Genomic DNA, 14,072 nt, shown 5'->3' with positions numbered 1-14,072 from the left:
TGCTTCAACTGTATTTGACCATTTTTGGACCAGCAGAGTAAACAGACCACAAGCTTGCAGGAATTACTTGACGAGGAGTATGGCTGTACTAAATATGAGGCAGAATGGGTTTCTGGCTTACAGATTAATTGCTCGGTGGGGACTCGGAGACTGGAATGGTAGGTAGTTCCACTCCTCTCTGAAAACCCTGTGTATTGCAGAATGCCACTCATCCTTCCTCAGAGTTTTCATTTTACTCTCTGAAGGCCAACTTTTTAAGTAAGCATATGACACCCTTTTTCTCCTTCCTTTTAGATTTCACATTTGTAGGGGGCTTCTCTCAGGAGTTTGAAGAGAGCTTTAATGTGAGCATTAATGAAAGAGCGTAGCCTGAACTGAAAAATGTGGGTGTCCTGGGCACTCGTCAAGTTCTCCCAAGTGCTGCAGAAACTGTGACAGACACCTTGCTGCACTGTGTGAGGGTGCTAGGTGACAAATCGGTCTTCTAGCTTGAAGACCTTATTCCATCAACGTCAATCAGTAGTGCCGCATAGTGGATGGTTTTAAACTGGCTGAGCACATGGTTCCCATGAAGGGAGGTAAGCACGGCGTGCAGGCTAGTTGTACGGCTGCAGTGAGAGCTGCGCAGCTTTGTGAAAGCTTCTAGTTGTAACAGGCAGTCTTAAAACTGGAACTGCAAACACTTGGTAATGCCACTGTAATTTTTAGGAGGGTCATGTGTTGGAAAACATCAGGCACTTAGGCAAATACTAGCTATGATGGGCTAGCGGTATTGCCACACTTCAGACTTTGGCTGACCTACTCGAGTTAGTCCCTGCGTGGACACTTAAGTAATCTTTTTATCTTAACAGGAGAACTTGAAAACATTAGAGACACACCGAGACAAATTCCACCAATTGTCTACTGCTATGCAGAATAATAATGTGAAAGCAATTCTCCAGGATTCTTACAAAACGAACATATGAAGAAACATCTAGGGACCATTAATTAGAGCTGCAATCCCTGGTTTAGATGGAGATTGCTAGGTGAAGTAGTGCATGTCTGCACTGATGTTAACTCCCTTCCTATCACCTATAGCTGGCTACTCTCCATGCATACAGGCAGCTACATGTTTGGTTTTGTTGGGAGGTGGAAGGGCGGAGGGGGGGAAGACAGCCAGGCTTCCAGAGCTATGCCCTCTCGTCATTCATGAGTAACTTCTGACAAAGTAGAAGCGCTTTTTTAAAAATACTCCACATGTTGCAAAGAAGCTTCCAGTTCACTGCTGAAGCACACCTGAAGGCTTTGCCAATACTACTGATGGCATCTTGCATTGATTGCAATCTAGAGCTACTTACTGTTAACCTGCGTAGGAAGGAGAGGCTGCAGCCGAGATAAAAACAAAACCAAGGCAATTTATTAGTACGAGTTTGTCACTTCATAGTACTCATTCTTTCATTTAAACTTTAAATAAAAGACATAAATGCAATTAAAGTACAGGATACTGCACAAGACATTAAGAAAGTGAAATCAAGAATTTAAAACTAGGAAACGTCACATTAAGGCCGTGGGTGTATTGCAGAGGAAGTTGATGCCAGAGCCAAGGGCAAAGCCCAGCTCCGAGTGCCACAGTAAACAAAGGAGGAGCTGCAACAACCCCCTCCCTTCCTTACGCACGCAACAGCACAGGTAAAGAGAAATGAACGGCTGACAGCGTAACTCAGTACGTGCAATTTCAGGCTTGACAGTAGAGCCTGGTTATTGGTGCAGAAGTGAGTTGTTACAGGCCTTCACAGAAAGCATGTATAGAATGGTGGGGGAGTAACACCTGCACGTAAACTGGGCTTTGTTCCACTACAGGCATTCACTCCTTCCCAGCTGTCCCAGGCAGCGCACTGGGCTTCCCCCTCACCTGTGGAACGTACTTGCTGCTAAGCCAGAAAAGGAGACACCCACTGCTGGTCTGCATTCACTAGCTGCGGTGTGAACCTGAGCCTAAGATCCAGGGGAGCCCTCAGCGCAGGCACGTACCACAGGCAGCCCACAGCGCTTGCCTCTAAGCAAGTGCTCACCCCAGCCCAAATCCTCTTTGGAAGTGCTTCTGACAAAAATTACAGTCACGCAGGCTCACTTTCCAGAGGCTGAAAATGTAGATTTTTCATCATGGGATAACAGAACAGTCACTGTCCTTGAAAAAACATTTCACTGTCTACCTTAAGTTTCCTTTTTTTTTTAAATACATATAGGGAAACAACTAATTTTCCACTAATTTGGAATATTTTTGTTTCCCAAAATGCTTGAACTGAGGTGCCAAGAGCAAGTACAGGTGTAGGAAACTTTATTCCACGGAAGCTATTTTAAGGTGGTTCGTTTTAGAGCCAAGTGCCACTTGTTTGCCTAACACAGCAGAATGCTACACATCTTTTCAGTTTTTCATTCACAAGCATTCCCTAATTCTCCAGCCAATCTGCTGTGTAATAGCAGAAGCAACATTATTATTGATTATTCCAGTAAAAGGCACAGAATAAAGAGCAAGGACTAACCTGCAATGTTAACTTAAGTACTCACATGCATGTGTCTCAAAGATTGATTTGAATTTCCTACTTTAATAGCTTTAGAGCAGTACTGGTTTTGTGGTGAAACAGTACTAAAATAAGTCAAATTTTGTATGTTCTGATGGAAAAGTAACAAATCTTACTACTCGGGCAAAAATCTTCTTTTGTAAAATCGGGGCATTAAAGTGTTACCATGTGAGTAAGTTTTCTAGGTTTCCTTACTTCTAAAGACATTTTTTATTTCAAAATGCTTCAAAAGATACCCCAAAAGAGTAATACAAGGTTTTACTCCCTATCTCTAGTGAAGCCACTTTTAAGCACTTGAGAGTTCTACAATTAAGCAGCTTCAAGTATCAGTATAAAAAGGCTCCTTTGTGTGCCCCTTTTTAAATAGGGACTTGCTTACACTTAGTTTCTGCAAGAAGTAACCTGCATCTTACCTACCTAGTTTGGTTGTTTACTCACCTCTACCCGTAATATCTTTGCAAGTGTGGTCACTCGCTCACTACTGAAGTGTGGAGGCTTATACAATTGTCTCCATTCTGCAAGAGGACAGCAGGGGAGGATACTGCTCTCAATGATTTTGCCTAGAGCGAGCCTTCTCCCATTTTCAGGGAAGGTCTCAATCGATGGACTTTTTCCTCTAAACGGTCAGTCTAGGCCACACATGGGCATGGGGCATCCATCTCTTCTGACCATGCAGACTTAAAAATGAGTCACAGCGTAGGCAAAAAGTACTGTCGGGCTCTCATATGCCTCAACATTTTAATGAAAAAGAGAAATCAAATTGGCCCAAGAAGCTCTTCTGCATTTGTCACCCTTCTCTTCTAGGAAGAGCATCAAGAGCATCTCCACACACCCTCAGCTTCAGAAGACAAATAGACCAATTTTAATGTATACCAAATCTGTGATCAGTTAATAACACTTAAATTATTCACCCTTAAGTTTTTATGTAGCCTGCCACATGTAACTAGACACAAGCCTTAAATTCCAAAAGGCCATTTGTAAATTGGTTTCAAAATCTCGAGTCCAGACAGCGGAACAGACCTTTGCAACTTCTCTTGCAACCTGTGACAGCATGCTTTGTATATTTAATTACAGAAAATAAATAAATAAATAAAATTACTTTTAAGTTCAGAGATTATTTTATTCTCCATTCATCTCATTTTGTGTATTTCAGTTAAATTCCACAGAGGGGTACAGATAATTTAAGTCTTTTAAATCAAGTCAAATCAAAGTTGGAGATAAAATTTGAAAAGTTCATTTTAAGTTTTAACTACACATTTGAAGTAAGCTTCTGTCTTTTCTTCTTAATTCCAGTTGCTCTGTATTCTTCTCTTTGCCTCAAATACTCTGTTTTGCATTCCTCATAGAATAATGGATCAGAATAGCTACAAGACAAACACATAATACTGTTTTTCATCTTGGAATATGGAACAGATATTGCATGAATAACACTCATAACTGATCCTCCTTTCACACCCAAAGAAAATTTGCCTGCCTTCAATAGTAAAATACCTTTTTTATTAAGTACATAAGTGCTTAAAGTTATCTTTGTAAACTCTGAATACTGAGTTGGTCTGCATTCTCTCATGATATTGCTCTCTCTTGAGACATAGTCGTCTTCAAGCCTCTACAGTGAAGCCACAAAGAGGAAAGGTAAAAACAGGGAAAGACATTTGGTATTTCAGTTCAGCTAAATAATTTGTTATTATTTGCAGTTAGCATCCTCAGCACGGAAATCTGCTGGAGTATGCTTACATTTATGCACTCAATTGGGAACAGGTTTAAGTGTATGTCTTGAGCAGTAAACGTGTAAGTCCTTCATCATTAAATTAAATTAATTTTTCTTGTAATTTTAAGTAAAATTATTCAAGCACTAAGCATTTTTTTCAGTAGTGTGTATTTGGTTTGGGTGTTGCTTCCCCCCCCCCCCCCCCCCCCTTTTTTTTTAAAGTCAAAAATTAATGCATGGAGGTATAGAAAAATAAAACTGAACAACTCCAGCAAGCTCTCACTGCAGTTAGGCTTGAACTCTTGCCTGGCTGCACATGTTTTTTCATCAATTCCCAAATACCCAAGAATAACTGTCACTACTTTAAAAGCATTTAATCTTAATCTCTGGTTTAACAGGCCAGGACACACATTCCACCAGAAAACCAAACCAACCCCCTTCTCCCCCCAGTCAAACTCAAAAAATCTCAAACCCTCCCCCTGGGAAATTCAAGAATCTACCACTCCAGCCTGATGGCACTGGGGATAAATTAGGACTTCCAAAAGAGATGTTTCAATCCACTATGGCATCAAGTTGACGTCTTCAGTATCTAGCAATTTCCCATTGCTGCTGCTATTGCTGTTCACAACAGCAGGATACTTTCAGGACAAAGACTAAATCTTAAAAAACAGTTCAAGAAGCAAAATCGAAACAAACTTATCCTGTCTCACTAACAGAGTATGAAGGTGCTTCTGCTGCTCAGCCCCATTCCCCGCATATGTAATTCAGCATAGTGAATACAGGGCTACATGTTTGGGCTGAAAATCTAGATCTGACACCATTTAAATCGAGAAGAAAGTCTTTACAGCCTTAGGACAGCTTTATTAAGGAAATAAAATCTTGTCAAGTAGGGCCATGACCGGCACAGTTTTTTCTAAAAGAAAGATGCAATTTTCAGCACATACATCAAAGTCACTAACCTTGCAGAACCCTTTTGAGAAGACTTAAGATTTCTACTCATTTCTAGATAGTATAGGCCATACAAAAAAAACCCAAACAAAAAACCCCAACAAAAACCCAACAAAAAACCCAACAACCCCCCCAAAACCAATAAAAAAACAAATCATGAGGGACTTACTAGCCAACCAGACAGTCTTTCAGTGCTGTGTTCTCTTGCCGACACTTCACCACCATAAGAAGACCAGTTTCTTGACAGCATTTAGTAAATGCTGGGAAAAAAGAAAAAAAAACATGAACTAAATTAGAGTTAGAAGAATGACAATTGGTAAAATATCCTCCTGTGTGTATACTATTCTATATAAAAAGACCTCACAGACTAGATCTGATTTGTTATTAATATAACCATAGTTGGCCTGGAGTCTCATACTGTTTGTAAGGTCTTTGTCACTTGTTTACCAACAAGATTTTAATTGGGATTCTCCCCTCACATCACATAACACATTCACACACATACTACTGTTGCTAATACCAACAAATTTCTGAAGTTATTCTTGCAGCAAATCCATGATTCATGCGCCTGCTTTTCATACTGACTACTCAGGGCTATCGCAGCAAAACAAAAGGAAGCACAAAAAATTAGGTAAGCCAGGGTTGTTAGTGTTTCCTGTACAACAAAAGCTTTTGAAATTACTGAAGCACCTTGTATCTACAAATTATGAGGGCAGTAGTGTTGACAGCAACTACTGTCTCAAAGAAATGCCACTGGCAATCACCTCCTGTGAAGGTTCCCTCGGGACAGGCAGTAAGAAACTGTGAGGTCATGGTTCTCTCCTGGCATTTCCAAAAACCCCTCCTGGGAATGCAAGGAGAAAGCCAGCAGTTTGTCAGCTGGGAGCACTCCAAGAAGGACTGCTATCTTCTCCGCATCTTCTCTGCGTTGTGTAGTGGCCTGTAGCTGTTCTTCAATACGGAGTTCCTTCGAAGTCCAAATGGCTAGTAAAGAGCATCACCCACAAAAGTACTGATGATCATCTACCTTTCTGGGATCATGATCTCTGGCTTTTAAGAACAAGGGAATATAAAAGGGAGGAGAGACAATGATCTGTCTCTTCCCAAGAGAAACGATCCTGCATCCGTTTGCTCAACGAAGTGAAAATACCAAGTCAGTCTTAAGGGTCTCGAGACTTAAAAACTAAGTCAGTGAGATACTGAAAAGGAAATGGCTTCGGGGGCTGGAGGGGAAGCAAAGTAATGGTTAAGGGTGTGGTTTTTATCTGGGAGCAACTAAAATTATGTCTTATTGTTACCAGCACCCTGTACAGATGTTTCACTAAATAATAAACTAGGTAAGAATTAGCTGTTATTTCTATCGGGAGATTTCACGCTGTTTTGCTCTAAGGGGTCCAAGTTAGTAACCATCTGCATCTAACAGGTGGAAAAGAGCAAGAGAGAGAAAGCCAAATGTCAAAGATCAACCAGTAGCCTGGTCAAGTACAAAGTCAAATCTACTGTGTCCCCTTCCAGAGTTCCATCCATTTCTCCTCTTCTGAGCATTTCCTGGAAGTGATTTAATATCCAACAAATTTAGGGCATACAGAAATTGTATTCTTGAATATCTTTAGCAAAACCTACAGCTAATCCAGTAACATCAAAACTTGATGATGCTACATCATACAAAGGGTAAATCACATTATCTATACTCAGTGTATATGTATATTGAGTATGTTTATGTACATTCAGTATATACACACTGAATATCATATGGCGCTATATATATGCTCAATGCATTGCTCTTACTCTTTTTTGTCCAAAAACTTGTACTTCGTGTACTCACACCAGAATCTTCCACTTTTTGTACACAGTGATCAGGCATGTAATATTTTATGGAAGTAGCAATTTTTGTATCACTTCCGTTCTTTAAGCTTACTGTATAGATATACCTTCTGAACACATGCTGGGAATCAAAAGGGCACCTCAAACACCTGCAAGTTATTGACCACATGAAAATATGGGCACGACTGTTAAACATACCAACTGTAGCGCAGTCCTGTACCTGTCCTCGTATGTTTTCCAGACATTTAGCTGAAGTTTCAGATGTGCCTACTAAGTAACTGGTGACCCCATACGATGATGTAACTTCCATTACATCAAAACTTAAATAAACAAGAAAACAGAGATTTGTGCCTATAAAAGCAGCAAGATGGAATCTTATCCTTTGCTCGCAGCAGATGCCCACTGAAATGGGCATTAAGCAATCGTGGACCTTTATGGAACAAAATCCACCTTCTAGTATCCTGGACACTACTAACAAGACTTTAAGGAGAAAGTGATCCTGCGAGCAACTCCCTAGGTGAGGCTAATCTGCTTGCCCACAGCTGTATTGATTAGGCTTCTGATAAAATAACTTACAAAAAAATTGTTTGCTGAAAGTGCTGATGACAGTCTTAAGTGTCCTTACACTGCCAAACTTACATATATATTTGCAAAACATTGCAAAGAATTGATATCTTACCTACTTTGAACATATTACTGATGAACACTTAAAACATGCTTCAGCGCAGCACCTCATGTTATACACTGGTAACATCACCATATGCTGCTTGAAAACGTACCAGAGGAAAGTATGCAAAAAATGGGTTTAAATTAACCAGTTAATTACTAGTTGGGAACACAGTTGTAACCTGTGCTCAAGGGTATCTATTAACAACCACACTCAATTTCTAAGATCTTGTTTGATATGTGGTTTAGTTTAGACATAAAACACATACAATCCACATACAATCCAAAAACACAAGCGCAACTTTGAGGATACTTCTGAATAGCTAAAGTTTATGAAGCAGTGTAAGCTCAGAACAATATGAGAAGTGTGCTATTAGATTATCAAAATGTTTCTTTAGCTTTTAAAGGTGAATCTAATGTTTCTTGTTTCCTGGACTGTTTATATTGAATGTCCCTACATCAGCATCTCAGAAAAATCATACCTATTATCACATTTCTAAAAATGTCCTTTGTTTTTTCTGGGAAAAAAACATCAGAAGCCTGAAAGCTTACAGTTTGTCTAGTGACCAGTTTGATTTCTACTCTCTACAGGCACTTCCTTAAGCGCTGTGCTGTGTTTTTTTGTAGCAATCATTCCTTCTGGAAACTGTGAAGTAAAAAAAACCCTGAAGACAACAGGAGGTCCCTCTCACTTGTTAGCTCACCAGTCTTGATTGGTTCAAGGCGTGATGTCCCAGTGAACAAAACCTGAACTGCAATTGCAAGCACTCCCTGGCTTCAGAAGGCTCTGCCTGCGGTACACGGCCAGGCACTGTTGCAAAGTGCTAAAACCGCTTCCAGCTACCTAGTTTTAATGTTGCTGATGCTTAACAGCAGAGGGGAAAAAGGAGCAGGTTAAAGCATATTGGGCATCCTCATATGAGCACACAAAATTTGATTATCCCCCTTTCCTCTTACTTCAAGCACTTTAAAATCCCTTTGGCAGTCACCTAAGGAGTGTGGTGCAAGACAGGTTTAGTTATAAACATTTACCAGAAACCTTACAGGAGTCTGGAGAATGTTGGTTTAGTTATGCTCTGTCTTGCTCACAACTCTTTTGTGAAACGAAACATCTCAATGTTGAGCAGCACAAAGAGCGTTAAAACTACTGGTTTGGAGAACAGTCTCACAAATAGTGCACAATAGTTCCAGATATAATCTCAAACCAAGAATTAATCTCCATCTCCATAATCTTGACAATCACCACTCATTCCTCACTCAAGCAATACCTGCATTGTAGACCAAAGCTTCAGGGTGCATAGCAAGATACCACAAAAGGAGCGGATACGCAGCATCTGATTACAAACCCATTGTAGTTCAACACTTTAACAGCTACGAGCGGTAATCAGAACGCTAGGGAACCCGGTCTCACACTCAGAGGAACCTGCTTCCTGATACTGCATGTGATACAAAGAACAACTGCTCTTTCAGAGCAGAACTGATCTTCTAGAAATCTTGCATGTCATCCAATCTTTACGGCTTTAGCAAATGGCTTTCCATGACTTTACAAGTTCATATAATGTCTTCTTTCTCCTTGCAAGCAGCAAGCTACCAAAACAGGCAGCAGCGAAACTAGATGCAAATTTGGGTGAGTCTGCAAATTCAGTGCAGAATGGAACAAAACGGAAAGAAATGTTTCAAACAAACAATAAAGGCTATCCTCAATATTTACAACTACAAGCTAAATAAAACGAAGGATGGAGCTCAACACAACAGGAGTGAAAATGCCTTGTTAGAAAGGGAAAAAAAGCTTGCTCTCCACAAAATGAATGCTGACGAGGCTTTGCCAGGACAGCTCCATATGTCCGTCACTGAATGCTCTATGCACAGGTAAGAACAGATCCAGTACTGCGTCAAAGAGCTGCAGGTGCCCACCAGACACCACGGAAACTGGCTATGGACCCCTCTTTCACCTGCAGCAGTTATGGTTCATGACATCCTATCTGACAGAGGTTAGCCCCACAGGCTCTTCTCCGTGCCATAGGCTGTGTCTGAGGGGGACGCACACTGCGCAAAGAACTCTTCTCAAGGATACAGTTCACTGAACAGTTCCATCGCCGATTCAAGGCCAGATTTCATCATAGAATCATAGAATTGTTTAGGTTGGAAAAGACCTTTAAGATCATCCAGTCCAACCATTAACCTAACATTACCAAGTCCACTCTAAGCCAGTCAAGGGTAGACTAGACTAAACCATGTCCCGAAGTGCCACATCTACACGTTTTTTGAACACTTCCAGGGATGGGGACTCCACCACCTCCCTGGGCAGCCTGTTCCAATTCTTGACCACCCTTTCCGTAAAGAAATTTTTCCTAATTTCCAACCTAAACCTCCCCTGGAGCAGCTTAAGCCCATTTCCTCTCATCCTATCGCTAACTACTTGGGAGAAGAGACCAACACCCACCTCACTACAACCTCCTTTCAGGTAGTTGTAGAGAGCAATAAGGTCTCCCCTCAGCCTCCTCTTCTCCGGGCTAAACAACCCCAGTTCCCTCAGCCGCTCCTCATAAGGCCTGTGCTCCAGACCCTTCACCAGCCTTGTTGCCCGTCTCTGGACACGCTCCAGCACCTCAATGTCTTTCTTGTATTGAGGGGCCCAAAACTGGACACAGTATTCCAGGTGCGGCCTCACCAGCGCCGAGTCTTCTGCTCTCTCACAAAGAAAGCTTTGCGCTTCTGTTGTAAGGCAAATCCAAAATTAAGTTTTGGGCACAGTTCTGAGAATTTTAAGTCTCTTTATTTTTTGGCCATTACAGCCACATAGAGAGATTTTAACTGCTAAAGCAAACTTACAATTTAGTACCTCCTCTACATCAACCAAGTACGTAAGGCCAAACAGTATCTTGCCAAGATGAAGGTCTGCTTTCAGCCGAACAAAAGCTGAACCACCACATTTGAACACAGAGCAATTCAGTTTTGCCAGTTCTCACCTGCTAACTATGGCATGCTAGCATACAGAGGTGATCCGCCTGCGGTGGGAAGACCACTTAGCTCCTACGATTTTCGGGGACATACATGAGGGCTTTGTGGCTGAGGTCAGTGATGAGCCCTTCCACGGACTGACTCTTCAGCAGGGAGCACCTGGGGCCCTGAGTACCTCAGGGAAGTGTTGAGTTTGGTCCCCAGCACCTCCGGACCTCCAACTGCTCAGGATCCAAGAGCAGTATTTCACTGGATGTCCCTCTCTCTACTTGAGAAAGCAGGACACGGGGAAAAACAAGGAGAAAACCAGCTGCTTTTCTAGATCCTGGCACATGTAACGTCATAGAACAATGGAAGAAAGAGCTTTTAAAACCCTTCTATAATTATTTCTAAAGCTGTCTGGACATGCATGTTTTTGTTTTTTATAAAAATTCTATTACAAGTCTTTGTATAGTTCTGTTCAGATACAGAATTATACAAATAATGTTGAATGTATCAAGTATTATTTTTTAATGTCTATTATCTAGTATATTTGATGGTTGATTAAGAACTGCTTTAAGTTGCAGAGCACTCTTTTTATTAAAGTTTCTTTGATAATTAGCTAGAAGGTTGACACAGTAAAGAACTTTTTCTACAATGATCTTCACAGTCCACATAGATTTTTGCTGAAAAATAGTCAGTATCTAAGAATAATGTTTTTCTTTAGTATTTTTAGTAGTTTTATCCCCCAGCTCTGTTTTATAATTTTACTAATATGGGAAGCGGATGGAAACCAAAGTGAAACTGGGTAACAGTTCACTTATCTCAGAATAAAGACTGGATAAATGATTTCCCTGTCTATCCAAGCAGTCAGAGAGACACAAGCAATAATCAGCACATTAAAGTGTTGATTTTCAAATTTTAAAAGATCAGATACATTACCAGAAAGTTAGTTACAGCAAAGCTGGTGGGGGTCCACCAACAGATGTCCTGGTACATATACTTCTTAATTAAAAAAAAAGGAAATAAAAAGCCAGGGTACTGCCCATTTTATCTTAGAACATATTCATAGGTTAAAGAAATATTTGCTCCTCTACGATGAAAATAAAAACTTGTAGGATTTTGACTCAAAGGGACAAACCAAAGATCTGGCATAACATAGAGCCACAGCTCTGCTGCATAAAGATAATGATCTTCTTCCACACCATTAAACCAGACAAGGTTAAATTTAACATTCTTAATCTCAATTAAGAGATTACAGGTCTGCAGACCTACAAACAGTGGACAACAAAAGTAAAACACTGTATTTAAGATGCAGTTGTTCTTTATGTAACCTGCAACGCTCTTCCTCCCACAAGTAGAGGTAGGCTGGTGCTGCATTCAAAATGAAACAACAGAATCTGTGTGTTGGACTGCAAAAGTTTCAGTTACATATATATACACATAAGGGAAGGACTTTATGGAAAAAGCTGTAACGCCCTGCCCCAAGCACTAAAAATAATCAGAAAGAGGGGTTTTTTTGTGATTTAATAAAGGGGAAAAACCAACAAGCAGACTGTATTTGTAGGGGATTTTTAAAAGTAATTTTTTAATATATTATATATATTTATATTATATATTTTTTTAAAAAAATATATTAGATACTTAATTATTTCATGTGGCAAACATGAAAGTCTTTCCATGTGCAAAGCAAGAGAAAAAACAAAAAGTGTTTGGGACTTATCTCCAGACAACCAGCTGCATGGAACCTGTGTTGACAGAACAATGCTGAGGGATCATCACTATTATTTTCAGTGTATGAACTGTATGCAGCATGAAGGCTATTTCTGAAAGTTTATTTTTTGCAGATTCAGATTATAGCAATACTTGGTGCTTTCCTATTGGCTCATATTGCAAAGTGTTCTGCACTACATGTAATATTAAATCTGTAGTTTTATCAGTCACAATTATGTATCTATTTTGCAGATGTTCTTGTACACAAAATAAATGAAATATTCCCCATTATCAAGATAAATTGATCCTCTCAGGTCTGGCTCTAGTTTATTTGAAGACTTTACAATTTTACTACTTAAGAGAAAGTCCTACAGAGGTGTTATCTCACCATTTATATTTTCTCAACACTTATGATACTGCTATCACACTCTTAAAATAAAAAAAAAAAGCTTGTATCATGATCCAGACCAGACTTATGTTCTATTCCTGGGGTAGGTTTTTTTCTTTACACAAAAAGGAAATAGTTTAGTTCAACGTTTGGGTCATTTCTTGAGCTCTACCTCTGGGTGGAGAAAAGATGCCCAAGTAACAATGTGGATTTTGGGGGTGATGGTAGAAAGAGGAGGAAACAGTTCCCTTTAAAATGTAAACAAGGACAAGATTTTAAATTATGTTTGTAAAATGTGTACAAAAACATTAAAATGCTACAAAACATTATCAGCAGCATTTTATGGCAAGGTTATTATGCTTTTAATTTTGTATTAAATTGTGATTTATTAGCTTGTTATTCTGAAGATTACTCAGTATGCACAGAACAGATTACTGGTGCATTTAATGAGCCAGAGGAAGTAGTGGGATGAACATGAAAAGATTGTTTTACATTGTAGAGTACAAGCTATTTGATATTTCCAACACAGTACAAAAGAAAGCTTCTCTGTAGATTGATCATGGTTCAGTTAACATCACTGAATATCTAATACCTCCAACTCAATTAATTCTCACCTGATTAAGATCAGTCTGATATTCAAACTAAATCATCTCTCCAGTCAAGTAGAAATCAATATTTCTGATTTTACTTTTAAATTACAATAACAAATAAAATACATGCATCGTCAGTATGCCAGGAGTAGCTTTCCTATTCTAGTCTACTATGGCATGCATAACACAGCTGATTAAAGAATTATTCTAATTTGAGCAACAATATATATAAGACAGATTAATTTGAATAGAGGGAGATAGCATGAAATAATTAAATGCATCTTATATAGGGCAAAGAGAAAATTGACATAAAATAACCTTGATTCTTTCAAGTGAACCTCTGTTATCAGATCAAATACTTTGTCTCCACTAATATTCATTTGCTGTAACATAAAAAAAATCATGTATTTTCCATTTTCCTGCCCATCACCACCCCATCAAAAAACTGCTCCATTTCAGCTTTTGTAGCTCCAACATACTGCTGGAGGCATCAATACATAGTAGCACACAACGCATGTCTGGGGAGGAAAGACGATTCCAGGAATTTTAGGGAAAGGATATTCACCGTGTTAAAGATCTCTCCTCCTGCCCAGTCTTTTCAAGGGCACTCTCAGCATGGAAAACCAGCTTTGTCTCAAAGCACACAATGCAAACAGAGGATCCTCCAGTAGACTACAGCATCTCTTGCACTCCTATATGAAATGCTGAAGTCACTCGTCTTGTGATTGAGAGGT

General features: G+C 39.7%; 1 protein-coding gene across 1 annotated transcript in view; it reads right to left on the bottom strand.

Moving 5' to 3' along the window:
- Nucleotides 1-3,674: 3,674 nt before the first annotated feature.
- Nucleotides 3,675-14,072, bottom strand: part of CMC1 (C-X9-C motif containing 1) — a 45,860-nt gene continuing 35,462 nt past the window's right edge. Inside the window, exons 3-4 of the mRNA XM_075705991.1 lie at nucleotides 5,387-5,477; nucleotides 3,675-3,925 (exon numbers count right to left, since the gene is read on the bottom strand). Of these exons, the coding sequence (XP_075562106.1) occupies nucleotides 3,811-3,925; nucleotides 5,387-5,477 (206 nt within the window). The 3' untranslated portion in view covers nucleotides 3,675-3,810. The remainder of the gene's footprint in view (nucleotides 3,926-5,386; nucleotides 5,478-14,072) is intronic.

Source organism: Pelecanus crispus, chromosome 2 (genome assembly GCF_030463565.1).
Source record: "Pelecanus crispus isolate bPelCri1 chromosome 2, bPelCri1.pri, whole genome shotgun sequence".
NCBI lineage: Eukaryota > Metazoa > Chordata > Aves > Pelecaniformes > Pelecanidae > Pelecanus > Pelecanus crispus.
Note: the sequence above shows the minus strand (reverse complement) of the source record. Positions and strands in the feature narration are given on the sequence as shown.